Source organism: Rattus norvegicus, chromosome 10, assembly GCF_021556685.1.
Source record: "Rattus norvegicus strain SHRSP/BbbUtx chromosome 10, alternate assembly SHRSP_T2T, whole genome shotgun sequence".
Lineage (NCBI taxonomy): Eukaryota > Metazoa > Chordata > Mammalia > Rodentia > Muridae > Rattus > Rattus norvegicus.
The window spans coordinates 22,237,501-22,257,397 of record NC_141543.1 but is presented as its reverse complement, the minus strand read 5'-3'; the positions used below and the strand labels follow the sequence as shown (position 1 = coordinate 22,257,397).

General features: G+C 51.0%; 1 protein-coding gene across 1 annotated transcript; it reads right to left on the bottom strand.

Annotated features, from left to right (window-relative positions):
- Positions 1 to 1,148: 1,148 nt before the first annotated feature.
- Stc2 (stanniocalcin 2) lies at positions 1,149 to 10,916 on the bottom strand. Its single transcript, NM_022230.2, is given in 4 exon segments — positions 1,149 to 1,540; positions 6,415 to 6,626; positions 8,759 to 8,901; positions 10,754 to 10,916. Coding segments are annotated over 4 exon segments (891 nt in total). The 5' UTR covers positions 10,905 to 10,916; the 3' UTR covers positions 1,149 to 1,155.
- Positions 10,917 to 19,897: the final 8,981 nt, after the last annotated feature.

The window sequence follows — 19,897 nt, the reverse complement described above, 5'->3', positions numbered from 1 at the left end:
CTCCTTGTTGGTACATCTCCACTTTGGCCACAGACAGCTCTGTCTCTTAAGAGAATAAGCTATTCACCCGAGTATGCTGACGGTGGCATTCCCTATAGGCAATGGTCTCCTTGGCCATCTTAATGCCTTCCTCTCTTCTCCCTCTTTGAGGCTCACAGAGGCTGAATTCCAACTTGGCTGCACTGACTCAACGTACAGGCTCGCGGATCTTGGCTGAGGTCAAGCTGAGATAGCAAGACTCTAGGGAAAGGCCGTCTGTGGAAAGGTCTCCTTGTCTGTGCGTCTCCCTTTAGTAGGTGTCCGTCTGTTCAGGGGGTGGGGCGGGGGAAGAGATGCCCATGTGGGCAGCGCTGCTTGAGCTCTTAAAAAAAAACCCTCAAAAATTTACCCTCCAGAGATGGGCTGGGGTCAGTTTTCTTCCTCCTCTAAGTTGGTTTTTGTGACCCAGTTGTTTAGTTTGAAAGCCACTTATTTAGATGACAGACACATAGGTGTCAATTGATTAAAAAAAAAAAAAAGAAAGAAAAATGGAGATCCGAAACAGTGGTCAAAATAAACAAACAGGGGCCACTCTTTCAGTGTCCCCCAGACAGAACAATGGCTCAGAAACGATACACAGAAAATGTACCATCCATGTCCCTTCCAGCAGCTTGAAACCCAAGATCCCATGCAGGACACTAAACTTTGGTTTGGTACGGAGTGGAGCTAAACCCCTTCATCCTCTCTGCTCTCTCTCACTCATCAGCTGCACTTCCCGCTCAGTCTTACCCCCGGAACCCAGCCGCCTCCTTCCTGCAGACAGCACTGGGAGCTGTGGGGGAGGGTCTACCACCCACCTGTGGCCCCTTCCCTCCCCCAACAGACCATGCTTTAGCCACCCACTAGCTCCACAGACTAAAGAGACAAAGTAATAAGGCCAACTCAATCAAGGCAACACTCCCTCCAGTAAGCTCACACAGGTGCCAACCCACCAGGCGCCCGAGGACCTCGCTGCCCTGGAATCTTCATCTCACCTGTTCACACACCTGCACGAAGTCCACAATTTGCACACATCCTGCGTGTGACATCCCCCCTCTTTAATGTAAATGTTTTGGAATGTCCATAGAGAAGAAAATGGACAGCCAGGAAGAGAGCTTTCATGGCCGGGTTTTCATTTCACCTCCGGATGTCGGAATACTCAGACTGTTCGTCTTCCCACTCACTGCTTCCAGAGGGTCCTTGGGCACTCTGGCCACCTGCTCCGCCTCGAGCATGGGCATGCAGGTGGCTTTTGCTCCCTCGCTCACCCTTGGCACCTCTGTTGGCTGTTAGGTGGTGGTCGGTGTCCCGGTGGTAAGGTCTGGAGAGCTGGGCCCTGTCTGCCAGGGGCTGATGCTCCGGGGCTGCGGTAGGGGGTCTCTGTATGTTGGAGGTGCAGAAACTCAGGATGGAGCAGAGGCCTCCCCAGCTCTGTTCACACTGAGCCTGGACGCTTCGGGTGACCGCCTCCCTCACGTCTTCCCCACAGGTCAGCAGCAGGTTTACAAGGTCCACGTAGGGTCTAGAGATGAGAGCCGAGGGAGAAAGAATAAGAATGGAGTGTGTCCTACAGAGGTCCTGGGGAGTTGCGACTAGATCAAGAAAGAGGGAGATGGTGCTTAACCTGGGGTGATCTTTGCAGATTGGGTTCCACAGCAGGCAACAGAGGGTACACAGGTAGAGCCCCGGGGCTGGGGGGGGAGGGGCGCTGACAGTGTGTGGATACACAAGAGGAAGGGGGGAAGGTAGGGCATTAATTTAAGGTACAGAGAACGTGCCTTGGGCACATCCAGGCTGCAGGAGCTAGTGAGTTTTGACTGGAGTGGAGATGATCTCCACAAATGGTGGAGGGCCTTCAGTATCAAATTCGTGTGTGTGTGTGTGTGTGTGTGTGTGTGTGTGTGTGTGTGTGTGTTCAGTGAAAAATCCAGGAAGTGTTGGACTAAGGACTTCCTGAGCAGCTTTCAGGAGGCTCCCTAGGTGCCTTGCCCTTCACAGGCGTTGTCAGTGAGGCTCTCCGGAGTGAGTCCACTTTCCCGGCTTACAACACAGGGCTCTTGGGAAAGTTGGGCTCTTTGGAAAGCTGCTGGCTACCTGTCTAGGGGAATCTGCAAAGGTCTGAGATGCGCTGCGGAGGTGACTTCCCTGTGGTGTCATTGTCCTTTGCAGGTAGCCAGGAGTTAGGATGCTGTCCACAGCCCTCAGTCAGTCAGGACTCGCCTTTCATTGGTGTGTGGGTTGGCTGTCAGGGTGCCCGTGTCCAGGATGGGAACGGCTCTCTGTGAGGCAAACTCGGTCTGTGGGGGGTCTCAGAGCTGTACTCTCTACCTGCACTGACTCCAACGACAGCCTGAGTTGTTCTTTAGCCAAATGGGTGGGGGACTTTGCTCCAGGGGACAGAGGAAGTGTGCCCATTCCGTATATTTATGGCTTCCTTGGAAAAGCACGTCTCCACCAGCGAGTTCTCAGGGTCTACCCACTGAGCTTCCCTTAACTCTCACTGGCCTCTTCGGATTCCAGAAAGAAGGTGGGGTGCTTCACGTGACTGTGCGGCTCACTAGAATTGAGCAGTCTCTAGCCTGTAAAAGTCCTGGACCTATTTGCCCGTGACATAGAGCCCCACCCCATCTCTGCTGTAGGGAAATCACTGTGGGATGTACAGCCATTTATAAAGAGCCATTTATAAAGTCCCCTCCCTGGGACTTGACCCAACTCTTGCATGGCTACCCTAGGGTGCTTGCAACCTTCCCCTGCAAGTTGGCAATGGTTGTTCTGCATTAAAAGCAGCCTGTGTGGTAAGATGTGTGCTATGGTCGCTGCCATTTTTGCTAGTTACTCCTCAAGTTGGAATGGAGCGAGCTGTCCTTACTTCAAGCAGGGAAGGAAAGTCCCTTCTGGGAACACCCAGGCAAGGAAGGCCTGTCCTGGGGACAGCCTAAAGGAATGTTCTGGAGCTGTTTGTCTCGAGGCCTCTATTATTCCTTAGGCCTCACGGTTTGTGCACGGCTGGTGGGCAAGGTCCTGAGGCTTTCTCCAGCAGGCTCTGCCAGTGGGAAGGATGGTTTCGCACGGTCTCGTGGAGCACTGTGAGGAGGGAGGTACCTAGAAAGGGATACTGAGCGCCGCTCAGACCCTTTCACCCCTTGGAAACGAACACTATCCTATGATGCTCAAGTCAACCACGCCCGTCTTCAAAATGGAAGCGAGAAGTTCAGTCAGTCACTTGCTGGCTCTATCAGGGATTCTGAACTGATTCTCCCCTTTAAGCTTCTTTCCTTAAACAAATGGTCCCAGGAATACAGTTGTCTCTGGGGCCTCCCCTGTCCTGTATATCTACCGTCGAACCCTGGACCTGCAAGGCAGACACCGGTCTCCCAAGGCAGGACTGGTCCCCCTTTCTTTGGCTTGCTCCATCTTCTCTCTCAGGGAGGAAGCTGAGCCCTGTGGGGAGGGCGTGTGTGGCCAAGTAAGTTAATCTAAACCATGCTTTGGGTTGGCAAAGTGCCTTCTCAGGCTGCAGGCTGAGCCTGTCTGATGACAGAATCCAGCACTCCACTGAGTGTCAGCAAGGCTGAAGGAGGGGGATGTGCCTAAGGCTCTAAACCCTTGGTGGCTGCCAGTACCTGGTGACAGGGTGTGCAGAGGCCAAGGGAGATGGCCACAGCTAGGGGGAGGCAGACGATAAGGGGAGTAGGGTAGACAGATAGCACTGACAGGGGCAGCTTGCAGCAGACCGGACATTGCTGCTGTCCCTGCTCCCGGTATGAGCCTAGGAGAGGAATGGAGTGGTTTGGATTCTGCAGCGACGGACTTCCTCCTCTTTAGCTCGAAAAAGCAAAGCTGGCTCACATTCTAGTGTTCGTGACTCTTGCCACACACTCAGAGATGACTTCCTTGGTATTTCAGGGCTGAAAGGGCCCTTTAATCAGTTAAGCTGGTTGAAAATTTGGGAGAGTTCAGGCAATTCAGCTTGAAGTTGTGGCATTGTGTCACTGGACTGCACCAGGGAATGGAGGGTTTCAAGGGAGTGTAGCTGGAGTTTGGCACAATCCGCTGCCCAGAAGGGCTGGCTTAGCAGGAGAAGGAGGCCCTGCACGTGGCCTCCTGGCAGTGTTCTTAAGACACCCACGCCTCTGTTCAGGGTGGGCCGCCTGCTCCTCCACAGCAGGTCAGTGTTGGCTGCCATTGCTTATTCTAAAGTGTGGGGGATCCTTTGAAGCAAGAGTCCCTAGCCTGGAGGCCATGTTTCTATGGAAGAGACACTAGAACACCACAGTGCTTCAACCTGTCCTAAATTCTACGGTTGGGCATGTGTTTCCCAAACCTGAAAATCCTGAGTTCTCCCAAAGACCCCTTTTTAAAGAGGAACCAACACTTCACACGCTCTAGGAATCTACCACAGATGTTGACCAGGTACCCAACCTCCCACTCACAAGGCCAAGAAGCCATCTTGAATACGTCTCAGAGCCTTCAAAGTCCTTGGCCGTAAACATGTGCTTCTTTCAAGAGTACTTTGAAGGAAAAGACCCTAACTCTCTGGTCACTATGAGGGAGTAATCAAGAAAAAAGAAGCCCGGGTCATATATGAAGACCCATGAAGCCTTAGCAGGTCTTGCAAGAACAGGCAAGGGAGGAGTGGGGCAGAAAGCATCCTGACAACTGGGCTAACCCTCACACAGTCTCAGTCCCACAGTCAGCTCTGTGCTTGTGGAGTCAACTAGCCAACCACAGATCACTGTTTCAGAGACAGCCTGGCTCTGCGCTGAAGCGGATTTTTTTCCTCCACACTATTTCCTAAGCACTGTAGACTAACACCTCACACAGCAGTTGTGTTGTCTTAAGCTGTTGTAGCTCATCCAGAGAAGGTGGGAGGATGCTAAGTCATAAGCAAATACTCCATCGATATATCTGAGACTTTCTCATTCATGGATGTTGGTATGTCAGGGGAGGTCCTCGAACCTTCCCCCCCCCCACCCCCGTGGACAGCCAGAGAAGACTGCACTTCCATTCCCCAGGCTGGTCCTGGGTTCGGTCCCCAGCTCCGAAAAAAAAGAAAAGAAAAGAAAAAGAAAAGAAACTGAAGTTCTTAGCTTCACTAGCCTTCTCTAAGAAAAGGGAAATGCTCATTTCCATCTTGTCGTTTGGAAAGACAGATGCGGTAGTCCGTGGATATCCCATAGCCAGGGTCCTGGCACACCAAAGAGAAATCCAAGACAATGACTACTTTGGATGCAACTGTTCCTTTTAAATATTTGGAAGAATAAAAATATGTTGTAAAGCATTAGTATGGTTCGAAAACCACGCAAAGTATTTTTTGCTCTTGAAAGAGCAGCTTGTAGAATTCCACCATGAATAATTCAGTACTTTACCAAGCAAGGTGATGCAAGCTACCAAAGGCCATATAAAGTGAGCAGAGACAAGAGGTGGCCGCCGCCAGAATCTAGGCATTAGTGCGGTGAAGGCGGGGAATAGGTTTGGTGATATAACTGGGAGTTTGTCCCTAAAATTGTGCTGATTTGGCTCAATGAGTCACCTTGGAAAGATGGTATTGCTACAGAGGGGTTAGTGGCTGGCACTGGTCTGCTCAACAGGTGGCTTCCCTTTCGCTCTGCCTTTGAGGCCTATGGACCAGGTTTCATGTTAGAAACGATGGTTTAGTCTGCTTTAATGTGCTGCAAAATCCAGGATCCTGCAGCTGGGGTGTTTCGAGGAATGAGATTTTTTTGGCTTTATCACTGAATTGTGACTCTTTAAATCCAGTTTAGCCTGCACATTTAGCTAACTAAAGTTTCCAATGTTTGTTTTGTGTTTTCTACAGAAGTAGAGAAGGAGAAGGGGAGTCTCTCAAAGACGAAAAGGCTGAGGATCGGATTGGAACATTTAAGAGTGTAGGTGTTGTAGTCACACTTCCTGGACCCCAGACCCTAGCTTTGCTTTTCCCTGTGTGTCCTTTACCTCAGCAGGCTCAGTTTTTTTTCATCTGTGAATTGGGGATATAAAGAATTGTTGTGAGAAAGGCTGGGGAACACACGGCATAGCATCTAGCACACAAAACCAGGTAAGTGTCAGTGTGTACCGGCTATCGGTACTGACACCAGTGAGCTACTTGGACCACACAGCAACCAGTCAGGATTTGGCTAGGGGCAGGAAGGAAAGTGCATCTGACTGTAGATATTTTGTGCTTAGTAAAAATAGTGATCTGTTTCTGTTTGTGGGAATTTCAAATCTGATGATTCTCTGGGGCTTCCTAGCTTTCTGGGGCACCCCACAGCTGTATCCACTCGAAGGTAGTTCACCTCCAAAAATAGCATCTTCATACATATTTCCAATCCTCAGGACCCCATTCTTGCCAGACACCTCTTTCTCCCATTGCCCTGGGGATGGAATGCTACTCACTCATGCAGCAGGAGATCCTTGAAATGAATCATCTCCACAATCACGACGACGTTCTCCTGCGCTGCCGAGCACAGGTCGTGCTTGAGATAGCATTCCCTCTGCAACTGGTAAACCATTTCCCTAATTGCCGGACACTTCCTGCTGATGCAGCCAAATTTATGCCGCAGGGCATGGGCCTTGCACCTCAGGGCATCCTTGATGAATGACTTGCCCTGAAGATGGAGGACACAGAAGGGAGAAGCCAAAGGAGATTTCGTCACTAGCCAGGATGACACATTCCAGTCTCAGGCTTGCACAGGAGTCTCTGATCTCAGAATCCCGTGGTCCCACTTGGATGGATGTACTTCTGGGCGAGAAGCTCTGTGGGAGCTGCATCCAAGAGTGACACGACACCCCACCCTCACCCCCACGCATCAGGCATCAGGCCAGAGTGGATGTGAGCTCCGTACATGAGCAGATCTTCATCTCTCCACCCCAGCCTGAAACTGGGGCTTCCTCCAGGCAGCTGGGTGGAGACTGCCTGGTAGCAAATTCTCCGGAACCCCAGGGGATTAGGCCATAACTCCTTGGCCAGTATCAGCGAGAGCACACTTTTCTTGCTCTTCATCCACTGGAGGCAGTGCTCTTGGCATCCTGCATTTTCATTCTAGGGCTCTAGCTCAGGGTCTTGTCTGCTCCTCTCCTGTTTCCTCAAGGGACATCCTTTGCTTTTAAACTGGCCCACCTGGCATCTAGTGAGTGAGACAGGGAGGAACATCCTCCTAGCTCTGCCTCAGAGACAAGGCAGCCAGGCCAGGCACACGTGTGACCTACAGCTCTCTTTCCTGGCAACCCCAGCAGACCGTGCCAAGGCCAGAAAGGAGACAGCTTTTGGGACACGGGGGCAAGCTTCTGCCTTCACTCCTACCAACCTGGCCTGGACACATTGTTGGGTGTCTAGCCACGAATCTCCCTTCAGTTACTATGGTGACAGGCCACCGGAAGAGGCAAGCCACGGTTTTTGTTTGCTTGTTATTTAGAAGCAGGTCTGGAAATCACTGTGTTGAGAAAGAGAACCAGGTTAGGTTGGAAGTGGGAAGCCAGCCAGCACATTTATTTTGGCTTTCTCTTTAGATGTCTATATTGGAAACCCACGTGGCACATGCAACCTTTCTGTGGCCCCTGTTTATCTGGCTGGAGCCAAATGGGATGGAGGGCAGGGCTTGGCGCTTTCGTAAGTAGCTGAGTGCTGAGAATTGACTTGGAAGGGTTGCGTCTAGCTTGGGAGCGTATTCTTATTGGGTGAAAAAACAAGGAGGAATGGATGTCTGTGAGGCTGTGGCAAAAACCGGCGTTTGTATTCTTCTCTGACATCCGGCCAGGGAAGGCCCTCCACAAGCTCCACTCTTCCGGATTTCCTATGGTGTGTGTCCTAGCGCCAGTCAGTTCTGATGGGGCGGGGGCACGTTTTTAAGGGGACCCGAGGAGTTCAAAGTTCTCTCCCTTTCCTCCTGGTTTCTGTTTCCCCTTCCGCTATTTCACATCCTCCTCAGTTTAGGCTGCCGGTGGCGGCACCCTGTCACATCCCTTCCTAGTGGATAGGCCTTGCTTTGTCAGGCTGTCCACAGGGTGGCAGCGAATGGTGACTGGTGACTTTCATAAAATCACACCTCAACTGTTGACCTCCTCTGAGCGTAGTCACCGTGCTCCAGTGAAATAGGAGAGGAAGTATATGAGAGAAAACAGGGTGTTTCAACGGGGCCGAGAGCCGGGGCACAAAGGGAAGGTGATTCTAATGTCATCTAAACACGCATTTGGGCCCTCTCCCTCTGGACAGAACTGTCACCTTGCACACTGGTTTTCTGCCCTGGGCAGCAACTCAGCTGTACCTTGGGATATCTGAGGTGGATTCAGCTCTGAGTGTAAGGCAAGGGAGATTCAGTCAGGGTTTTGACTTCTCAGATTGGGAGAGGAGACTCTGTTCCCTGATATTTGGAGGCTGTGACTCGTATAGGCTGCCTTTAGCTAGGATCCCTGCCACTTTTTTCTTCCTAATGTGATGGGTTTTTGGGACTGGGTTCTAGTTTTCCAGACTGTTCGTCACCACGGCTATGACTTTGGTGTCCAGCCTGCTCTGCCTGTGTGGTTACAGCCTGCGAATGCAGAAGGACTTGGCCTAATGGTGCTCCCGAAAGCACAGCAGCGGGAGAAAGCTGAAAAACGTTGTCCTCTGTTACATACCTGCAAACACTGGGCTCCCTCAAATAACTTAAGCCCAGGAAATCTGCTAACAAGTCTTTCCAGCCAATACTTCAACCACTCTACGCCAACACAGAATATTTTTCATGCTCTATGTTCTTTTTACCTGGGCATCAAATTTTCCAGCGTTGTGCAGAAACGTCATGCAAATCCCATGTAAGCCCTGGATTTCACAAGAGTTGTTCTCGAAGCACTCAAACACACCACACCCCACGTCCCCGGCGTTGACCAAACAGTGCTGGATCTCCGCTAAAATGAAAAGTTACAGAGTTTTCTGCCGTGGTAAGAGTTAATAAGGGCTAGAGAAGAAAAAAAAGTCAAGGAGAGAAAAGTTGCACCAATTTCAGAATCTTAAGGAGTGGAAAGAAAACGTCATTATTTACCGCTACCTATGCAAAGTATGGGTATTTGTAAAATTGGCCAAAATAAACAAATATCACAGTCAGAAGTTAGCCTTTTCTTCCTTTTTATCTTTTCCACTTAATGAAGGTATTTGTGGGCCCACTGTTCAAGAGCAGAAAACACTTCAGCTTTTGAAACCCACAGGGAAAATATGATTTGAAAATGACCACATTTCATGAATTAAATGTTCTCTACTTGGGGCTGCAGAAGCCACTGCCTTTTAAGATCCGGCCATTTCCTTCCTGACCCCAAACGAAAGCGTCCAAGCAACTTCAACTCAGCTTTATGATTCAACACCTAAAAATCAAAACAAGATTCCTATTAAAGCCCTGCCTCCAAACCACCCGCATTAAAAATGCCAGGCCACGGAGCTGGCAACAGGCTCAGAACGGAGGCAGGTGGGGGCTGGCCTTTCCACCCGCCACCATTCACTTTGGAGGTTCCTTTTAATTAGGGATCCAGTGTGAGATATCACTTAATCCCCTCGAATCCCTGAGGCCCTGAGCCTGCTCCCTTTTCCAAGATGTCCTAATTCGTAAGCCTGAAAGGACAGACCGGGAGCTGTCAGGCTGCAGAAGTGCAGTCCCATGCCTTGCTCGGCTCACTTAGTTCTACGATTTAAACCAACCGCAAAATAACACGAGAAAAGTGTATTTTGAAAGAAGGGCGGGGCTCAAATCGAAAAGTCTGTATCCGATGAAATCTAGCAAGAGAACGAGGAGCGTGTGTTTGTGAAGGGGTGCCTAAACCCGAGAGGGGGCAGGGCAGACGAGGGACCCTCGACTGCGCGCCTGGGCAGCGGGGGCGGGAAGCTGAACTGACTCCACGCGTGGCCGGACAGGGCAGCGATCACTCATTTGGAGGACCCTGACCCGCACTTGTGCATTCGGGCTCAGACAAGGAGCGCATGCATGCCACGGCTGCCGCTTTCATATGGCCCCTAAGGAATAGAGGGGGTGGGGGCGTGAGGAAGGAGTCGAGCGGCAGACACGTTTCTTTCTCTCCCGGGAGCTGGGAAGAAGGCCAGCCCCGTGTGCCACACGCCAGGCTCTGCGCTGCAGCTTGCTGGTGAGCAGGGCCGCGCACGATTCGGGTCGTGTCAACATTTCTTCCCTTGCTGACCTGGCTAGGGGCACGGCTGCAGCACCAGAGGTACGCTTTGAGAACCCCCTTCCCCAGAGGAAAAGTTCTCGATGCCATCTAACTGGCCAGCAAAGTTCTGAGATGTCCGGCATCTTTGGAGGAAAGGGAGACAGTCCATGCCAGGCTGGCCGGCTTGGAAACGAAGTTCTGGTGCAGGTTGAGCCCGGATCCTGGGACCCTTGATACCTCGCACGGGCCAGGCAGGACGAAGTGCGCCTTGCTCGGGGCCCGGGACTCTGGCTGGAGCTGGCAGCAGCGTCAAGCGCAGCCTCGTTTCCCCTCAGCCCCAGGGGAGGCTAGCAACAAGTCCTGCCTCAGCCATTTCATCACCCTGCTAGCACGTGCCGATTCCGGGCTCTCGCAGCCGGGGCCAGACCTCGCTTTGCCTCGTTCTTCCCTCTGCGTGTCCCAAGCCACCAAGAGTTTGTGCGGCCCGGGGTGAGCTCGGGTCGCCGGCTTGGGGGAAAGGCACCGGCGCTCTGCGAGCATGCACCCTGTTCTCCCGCACCCCCACCCTAACCCCGGCAGCTCCGGGCTGCAGGGCGCACGCATTTACCTGTGTTCTGCAGGGACAGGCGGCCTTTCTGCTGGGAGCCCCTGTCTTGGGGACCTTCCGGAGGGTTCGTGGAGTCCGTCCCTCGCGCAGGGTCCAAGGTGGCAAACACCAAAGCCAGGGTCACGAACTGGCCCAGCCGCTCCGCACACATGGTTCTGGGTATCACCCTCCCGCCGGGAGACCTGGATTCTTTGTGCGCCCCTCCTCCTCCTCTTCCTCCTCCGCCGCTTCCCCCCCTCCCACTCTTCCTCCTTGCTGGCCCCTTCCCTCCTCCTCGCCGCGGCTCGGATAGAGGTTACCCAGCGCCCTCCCGTAGCTCTCCGGAGAGCATGTGACCAGGCCGTTAGCCGCGCCGCGAGTGCCCGGCGATTGCAGGGATGGTGCCTCAAATATCCCTGGAAGCTCTGGTGTCACTTGAATGAAGGAGTCGAGCAGGTGTTGTCCGGGAGGCTGGACCAATCGGAGACCCCGGCCCGTTTGACAACACAGCGGGAGGCGGGGCCTGCGCCAACTACTACGGTAGGAAGCGGAGCGCCACCGCGAGCGCCCCACAAAGTTGCAGACCTGGCAGCGGCCACGCGTTTGCGTGCCTGTGTGTGAGCGCAGCCTGAGACGCGTGCGCGTGTGCGGGTGCTCCGGGGCAATGGCTGAACAGATTGAGCGAAAAAAAAAAAAAATCAAAGCGGATGCCAGCTCTAGTTGCAACTAAAAACTTAAAAAAAAAAAAAAAAAGGGGTCGGTCTTCACCAGGACAGAGTCCCCAGGGTTCGCATCCTGCTGGGAAAGTTTCCTCTTTGGAACACAGTGACAGTCTCAGCCACGAGGCCTGAACAGATTGGAACAGATACCTGGGCACAGAGATGGTGCGAGCAAATTGAGCTCTTGTGGGAATTCCTCAGCGTCGTGACGATTGGTATTTAAAAATAAAAAAAAGGCGCTTGAGGACAGGCGCCGAAGCCCTGAAGCGCTTGGCCTGATTGACTGCCCACCTCCCACTTTCTTTCTGTCTGGATTTGATGGGTCCAGAAACACCTGGGGCGTCTCGTTTTGCCCCTCTTCCAATCCAGACGGATTCCTGTCTGGGCTTCAGGGATCCAGGTGACAATCCAGACTTGCATCATTTCCTGGCTGGTGGTTTGGAGGCCCAGGCAGCCTTGGGTCAGGCGGCCACGGAGCATTGCGTGACCCCAAAGCCTGAGCTTAACAGGCAACTTTAGGCGACTCCAAACACACTCTTCAATTTTTCACAAATGCCACTCGGCCCAGCTACCATTTTTCTTTACTCTGCAGTCCTCTGATGTAAAATTAAAGCACCCCTCCCCAAATCTGAGGACGTTCTCTCCATCTTTTCTCCCCTTCTTGGAGCCCTCTCCAAGCACCCTGGCAATCAGATCGCCTTCAACTGCAATCTTCGCTGCTGGAGGAAGCTGGGAGAAAGTTGGGCGCTGCTAGGAGCGTCTCTCCTCCCTGCTGTGTGTGTACGTGTGCACGCTCACGTCTCCCTCGCGCTGGGCCCGGGACAGGAACTGCTGCTCTTGGCCTCGTTAACCCGAAGGAGTAATTCGGGGGGCCAGCTTGGTTGGGGGAGGGTGGATAGGCGAGGGCTGCCACCTAGCGCCACCTGGCTCTCCTCCGGTACTGGTACTCCCTGCCCCTCCCCCGCACTCCCCCAACACTAGTCTTGGAGAACAGGTGAGCCTGGGTACCAACTCTCAACCCCCGTCCCTGCCCGACTTCCCGCTCGCCCGCGCATTCTGCAGTAATGCGCCTGGGAGGTTTCATCACCCACCGCCCGAGGCGATTGCAACCCTGGGCCTCCGAAGCGAGGCGCGCTCTCAGCCTCTTCTGCGCCTACGTGTGACACGCCTGGGGGGGGGGGGAGGGGTGTAGAAATGGGCGCGCAGGTTGTCTTTCCGCAGCTGCTCAGCTTCCCTGGGTGCCAGCTGCTCTCCAGCGAGGGAAATGAGGAAGCTGGGGGTCGGAGTGACCTCTGCTTCAGGCTGGAGGAAGGAGGTGTGGGAAGGTGCCCTGGGAATGTGCTTTCCAGGGTCAGGACTTCTTGGTGCTTCTGTCCATAGTACCATCCAGTTCTCGGCCCCAGGAAACTGTTACATTAAATCTCTTAGTCCTCGATGGTGGGAAGAAACTGGCCATTGGTGGCCACAATAGCAGTGACTTCCTTGGTTACCTTTTGAGGAAGGCGGTGAGTATTGGATATAACGAGGGACCATCTTTGCTTGTTTGAATAGTCAATTTAGCTCCCTTTATTAGTTGGGGGTGGGGCCACCCTCCTGTGCATCCTTCAAAACAAAACAAAAAGAGTATTTTGATCTGCCCCCACCCTTTAAGGCTGAAAATTTCCTGGGCTTAGTCAAGTGCCCCTCAGCCTTACTTAACTTCAGAGCTAGATAGGCCTCTTTTATGGCTTCTTTCATGAACGAAAGTGGTGTCAGAGAAACAGAACCTGGAGATTCAGGCAACAGAGGGAAACCACCCCCTTCGTTCCGTTGTAGAGAGGCCCTGCACCTGCCCTCAGAGGGCCTGCATGGTTTGGGGAAAAAAAAAAAAAACAAACAAACCAACACAACAACACCATCTTGAGGGTTTCAGTTCAACTTTCAAAGGAATTTCATGGTTCCTGTCTGAACCTATCGCTGCTTTGGAAAGAGCACACAATAGCCAGATGCATGGTGCTGTAATGGCACATGGCACCCCTTCTCGAAGTTTCATCTCTGGCCAATTCCAAAGCCTGCAAAGATGTTCTTCCAGTTCATCTCACCAGGGCTGAGACCTCTGCTTCAGACTGGAGGAAGGAGGTGTGGGAAGGTGCCCTGGGAATGTGCTTTCCAGGGTCAGGAGTTCTTGGAGTTGCTACCCCAGGGCTGCAGACTGGGAGGTTTCCTAGGTAATCCTCTAGAGCAAAGGCCCAGAGCAAAATGAGGTGGGACGCGCGTGGCTCTCACTGGTGTCTTTGTTGTGCATTCACTCTTCTCAGATTCCTTTATGTCCCTCAGGCCAGGTCTGGCAGTTGAACAGAATGGGCTGGGGTCAGTAGATGATGTTTACAAAGTCTGCATGAATTAAGCACATGTACTGTACGCATCACAAGGTTGAAACTTTGGTGTCTCTCTAACCCTAATGTCCACCCTAAGACTTGGAGCAGCAAAGGACTGGCCAGCCAGTGCTGCCCTGGAGTCCCAGTGTCTGTGGACAGGCCCACTTCAGTTTGAGACGTATAACTGCTAAGATAGGTCCGTGTGTCTGTGACAGCCAGACTTGTGGCGTGAGACCCCTGCTTTCTCTTTACCAGGCACCCTCTTCCAAGTCCAAGAGCGAAGTGTTTGGGTTGAAAACTAGAGGAGAGTATTGCCAAGGGGACGCAAGGGGAAGGATGTTTCCACAGAGGCAAAACACAAGAACAGAGAGACACTGTGGGTTTTGTGTCGGGAATGAGGCTGTCCAGTTGGGTGCTGAAGAAGAGGAAGACCAGGTAAGACTGGGCCATGCCGCCAAATCTGTGCTCTTTGTGGAAGATCTATCATCTTGATAGGCATCTAAAGATGTGACAAGGATGCTGTCTGACTGGGTTCTCTTTAGTACTCAGGGAAAGCTCTGGGATGGGTAGGTACATTTTGGAACATGTCGAATCCAGTGGAAAGGAATAGGTTGAACTCTGAAGGACAGAGGGTGTCCTTGCTCGGATGTGAGTAGGTGGGGCCCTAGCAGATGGGCTCATTCTAGCTTGCTGAGAGTCTCTAGCCCAGGCTTCTGTGAGGTTCCACAGCAGGAGAGGAGAACATGGCTTACGCTGGGGAGCTCCGCCCCCTGAACGTCCCATCCTATTGGGGCAGACTGGCTGAACTTATGGCACCACCTTGTGGCCAGAAGGGGTACTGTCTGACCGAGTAGTGGACTCACTTCTAGGACCTGTAACACTACCTGGGTGTCCCGCGGTCTCCTCGATTCCTTCACACCAGCTCGCCCTGGTCCAGCCAGTTCCCACAAGGAAGGACATCTTAGACATTTTTATTTTCCATCTTTCCTCCGTCCTCCACTGCCTTCTTCTGTGTACTCTGTTTCATATTTGTAGGAAGGAAAACGGAGGAAAAGGGGGGTGGGGGTTAGAAGTAAAACTGGACAAAGTGTCACACTGCTGCAACAGGCTCCCCAATTTCTCATAAGCAGAAGTCTCCCCTAAAAAGATCCTCTCCCTTGTCCTCCTTCATTGGTTGCTTTATTGAGCAGGCTTCAGGATTAAAGGAGACCAAGTCTTTCCCATTTGGTTTTGTTTATTAATACGTCTCCACAATGTTTTCTGTTCTTTTTCCCTGTAAAAGCTCAGCTCTCCAACATCCGATTGAAGAAGGCTTTTGGGTCTGGCCTGGAAACCGACCACTTACAATATTTTTTTTAAAGCTGGGCACAGTGCTGCATGTCTTTATTCTCAACTATTTGGGTGACAGAGACAGGGGAATGGCTTGAGCCCAAGGCTTCGTGGCTAGCCTGAGAAATACTGTGGGGAGAATATATTCTCAGCTCCCTAACTAGCTTTCAAAGTGCTAGAGCCCATCACTTGTGAGCTGGGCCTTTCATCCGTCTCATCAATTAGTAGTCAAACCATTCGTGAATTGGCCAGACATACAAATGATACAAAGTTAAAATTTAAAGCCTGGGAGAGTAAGGACACTGTATCCCTCACAGTAGATTCCTTTCCTGGGACAGCATGAGAAGACAGTGACCATCAAGTGTCTGCTGTTGACTGAGCCTTGTTAGGTTTTTATCCCGAAGCCTCAATAGGACCCAGAGACCGTCACCGTTTTCCTTGGGGTGTAGCCTTTTCTTTCTTCTCTGTGTGCTAAGACAAACTTCAGGGAAAAAATATCCCAAGCAAAGGGCTGCCTGGCTTCCCAGCTAAGGCCAGGGGACACTTGTGCCGGGAAGAGGTTGTATTCCTTCTTGCTGGTTTTGAAACTTTGGCTGAGAAATGCTGGATGTTGGATGGATGAAGGAAAATTTTTTTGGCTTTTTTTGGGGGGTGGGGTGGGCTTCATTTCCATATGAACCTGACTTTGGAAATCTTTGGTAAATGATGAAATCGGTTGATAGGATTTAACCCTCATTGTGCCCCAGGAGCCTTCAAGTTTCCTCCTCCTCCTCCTCCTCCTCCTCCTCCTCCTCCTCCTCCTCCCCTCCTCCTCCTCCTCCTCCCTCCCTCCCTCCCTCCCTCCCTCCCTTCCTTCCTTCCTCTTTTTCTTCTCTTCCTCCCTTTCTCTCTTTCTGTCTCAGCAGTTCTATTTGCAAAGAATGCTAGTTCAAGGCTTTTGTCAATTTTTAGAAGTCTTACAAAGACAACATTAAAAGAAAAGACAAAGTGAACTTTATTCTATCTTAAAATTATTTGGTAGGACCTTTGACACGTTTATGGCTCTATGCCTAAATCACAGAATCTCGGTTTAATTTTTGTGCGTCGTTGACATTTCATCATCCTAGGGATTATTTAATCATTATTCACCAAGTACTGTCAATTATGGTAACGATCTTTGAAGTGGGACGCCAAGGAGGGATGATGAAATGATCTGGAAGGACGATGCAAGAAGAAACTCTGGTGGTGCGGCCTGCAGAGCGCCCCCTCTGCTCTCAGGAAGGTATGACAGAGAAGAAACTCTGATGATGCATCCTGCAGAGCGCCCCCTCTGCTCTCAGGAAGGTATGACAGAGAAGAAACTCTGATGATGCATCCTGCAGAGCGCCCCCTCTGCTCTCAGGAAGGTATAACAGATGACACCACCTTCACAGTCTTCATCTAATGGTCACTGCTTATTTATTTATTTAACTTCCACATAAATGGTAGTGTTTACAGGGCATACTTCTTTTGTTTTCCACAAATATAGATTTATAATCTTATGTGCAAAATGGTCCAGAGGAAAACTGACAGCGGGAGATGTACGATTGTCAGGCCAATGAGATCAATGTAAAAATGGCCGCACCGCTCACTGGGAATAACGATGGCTCAATGCGCTGCAGGAACAAGGTCCAGGCTACCAGCCAGCAGACGCCAACCTAGATGACACTATCCACCTTACGGTTCCCTGGGTAAACAGAGACGAGGAGCAAACCCCGTATTTTCATCCAGTTAGCCACTCAACAGGAACGATTTTACCATAACATATTTCGCAACACGAACTTGGAATGTCCCATCCTCCTGACAGAATGGAGGCCAGTATTCTTTACATCTTCCGTGACGTTTACTTACCAAAATCTACTGGACACGGTTTAAATGGACAACGGAGGGAGTCCAGTCAGGGGTAATCGTAAAGGAACAGATAAAATAGAGACAGAGGAGCATGCCCTGAGGAATCGCTCTCACGGGTGGTTACTGTGAAATGTACTATGCTGCTATGGAGCAAAGGGTACAATCATTCTCTCCAGAACAAAGCTACAGGCTGTCGCAGGCTCTGGGAAGAATGATGAGCTAGAACTCACTGTCTTGAGATCTGAGACAGTGGGACGAATCTTCCTCAGGCTCACAATGACGCACTGCCGAGCGATTAGATGCGACCGACGGTGCTCATGTTAGGTTTATATCTTTTCTAAACTGGGAAATTACGCTGTGGAAACTTCCCACATTTAGATTATTAAGTTTTGCAATAAAGTTTTACCTCCACAGGTTAGAAACAAACAAACAGGGCTCTTCTAGCAGCAGCGTCCAGGACGAGTCCAATGATTTCCAGTACACAAAATACTAGCCCCAAAGTCAATACCCCGTGCACGTTGGAGTCCCCATGTCGATGGCCATCTTTGTCACTTATTCATGACCCATGCTTACCCCTGACGCCTTCAACTGTCCATTTCCAGCTGTCTCAGGTTCAACAGGCTGCTGGCTGTCGCAGGAGGGGACTGTGAGGGAGATATCTCACACGGCCCTCCACTTACTTTCCTTCAGGGTTATTCAGACTCCAGTGGGGACGGATGGCACAGGAGCAAACCCGTGTAACGCAGGAGCTTTATCTTAGAGGACTTTATAGGATTAAAAAGGATTTATTTATTTATTTATTTATTTATTTATTTATTTATTTATTTATTTATTTATTGGAGCTGGGACAGAACCCAAGGCTTTGTGCATGCTAATGCTAGGCACGGGGGCTCTACCAGTCTCTAGAGAATTTTTTTTTTTTTTTTGGAGCTGAGGACCGAACCCAGGGCCTTGCACTTGCTAGGCAAGCGCTCTACCACTGAGCTAAATCCCCAACCCCCTCTAGAGAATTTTTGCAAGTGATTTTAAGCACTCAAGATCTTCATTTTTACATATCTTAGAACCTTACCTACTCTGGTATCTATTAATCCATCCAACAAACTCACACCTATCTGTGTACTCAACCTGGTGGCGTGTTCTGCACATGGACACAGGGACACAGGGGCTGCCCTTATAGTCTAGCATGGGGACGGTCGTTTTAATAACACACATGGTAGGAATTTTGATAGAGAGGGACTGAGAGGATGGTGGGGGGGGGGACTCCTAAGAGGTGTCAAAGGCGAAAAATCTTGGTTTTTATATTCATAAAAAACCAGGAAGTGAATCTCAAAAGATGGTTGGGAGGCGTTTAGAGTCTGGAAAAGAGAGAAAAATCAGGACCATGGGCCCCAGAGGAGCAAGAGGTCCGGGAGGTTGGAGAACTGGGGAGTTGGCAAGGCTGGTGTTTGAGAAACCAAGGATTCATGTCGGCTCTGCATTCGTCTGTGAGCACAGCCACATATTGGTTAGGGGTGGGCACGTGTCCTGAGACATGCGGCTTGGGCCTTTTCCATAGACCTGCAGATATCACTAAGCTGTGCTTGACTGGAAAGAAAACCCAGTTGCCAAGGAAAGGAGAGGGGTAGAAAGTTCTCAAGTTGGTCTGACTTTTGAGTAGCTCATAATGAAGTTGGAAGGTCATCATTTCAAAAACAAAGTGAAAGAAGGTCCAGCCAGAAGTCTCTTCTTCTCTATGTTAAACTTCTTGGTTGTTTCATACATTGATAAAATGGATTTCACTCATTTCCACCCTTCATGCCCCACCCCTGTTCCTTTTCCTCATTCCTCTCCCAACGTATGCCTTCTTCTCAACTGGACCCCTTTCTCTTCTCTTCTCTTTTTTTTTTTTTGGTGTGGCCCACCGAGTAACTAGTAACGTTCTTGCTTGAGCATGGGTAGGGGGCTGTCTACAAGCACAGGAGCAATTTGTCAGAAGAAAATTACCCCTCTGTTCCCCTGCAACCGCTAATGATGAGTAGCCTATCAGAGAGAGAGGAGGCCTCATGGGCCCCGCCCACTTCCATGATGAAATGTTGAATGTGTGCAGGTCTCGTGCAGAGGAGAGCCGCAGCTGCTGTGAGCTCATGACTGCAGTGGACACACCATGTTTGGAAGCCGTCTCTTTACTGTGAATCTTCTCGGCCTCTGACTGGCCTACCGTTCAGGCCTCCTCTTCCGTGTGAGCCTTCGAGGGGTGACGTAGGGCGGAACACTCCACTGACCTTTATCCTCAGCACGTTGGTCAGTCATGGGTTCTGTGCTAATTGTTGCCTGAGTCAATAAGAAACCTTTCTGATCGAGGCTGAGCTCAGTGCCAATCTATGGGTTACACATGGTTACCTGGAAGATAATTCCACAGCATAACTGTCTTAGGGGTTCATTGCTGTGAAGAGACACCATGACTATGGCAACTCCTACAAAGGCAGACAATTAATTAGAGCTGGCTTACAGTTTAGTTTAGTGCATTCTCGTCACGGCATCATGAAGTGGTGGTGCCAGAGGAGCTGAAGTGTTCTCCATCTTGATCTGCAGGCGGCAGGATCAGACCATCTCCCCAGGAAGCCAGGAGGGGACCTTTTCCACACTGGGCAGGGCTTGCACACTAGGAGGCCTCAAGGCCAGCCTACACAGTGGCACACTTCTGCCAACAAGGCCACACCTATTCCAACAAGGCCACACCTCCTGAGAGTGCCACTTCCAATGGGCCACCATATTCAAACCACCACAATGACCATTTGGCGAAACAATATGGAAACAGGCATAAGTTCTTTCCTGTGGAGTGGGCCTCAAGTCCAAGCATAAAGAGGCTTCTCACCTTCCTAACAGTCACGTCTCTGTTGTAGTAGAGAGCA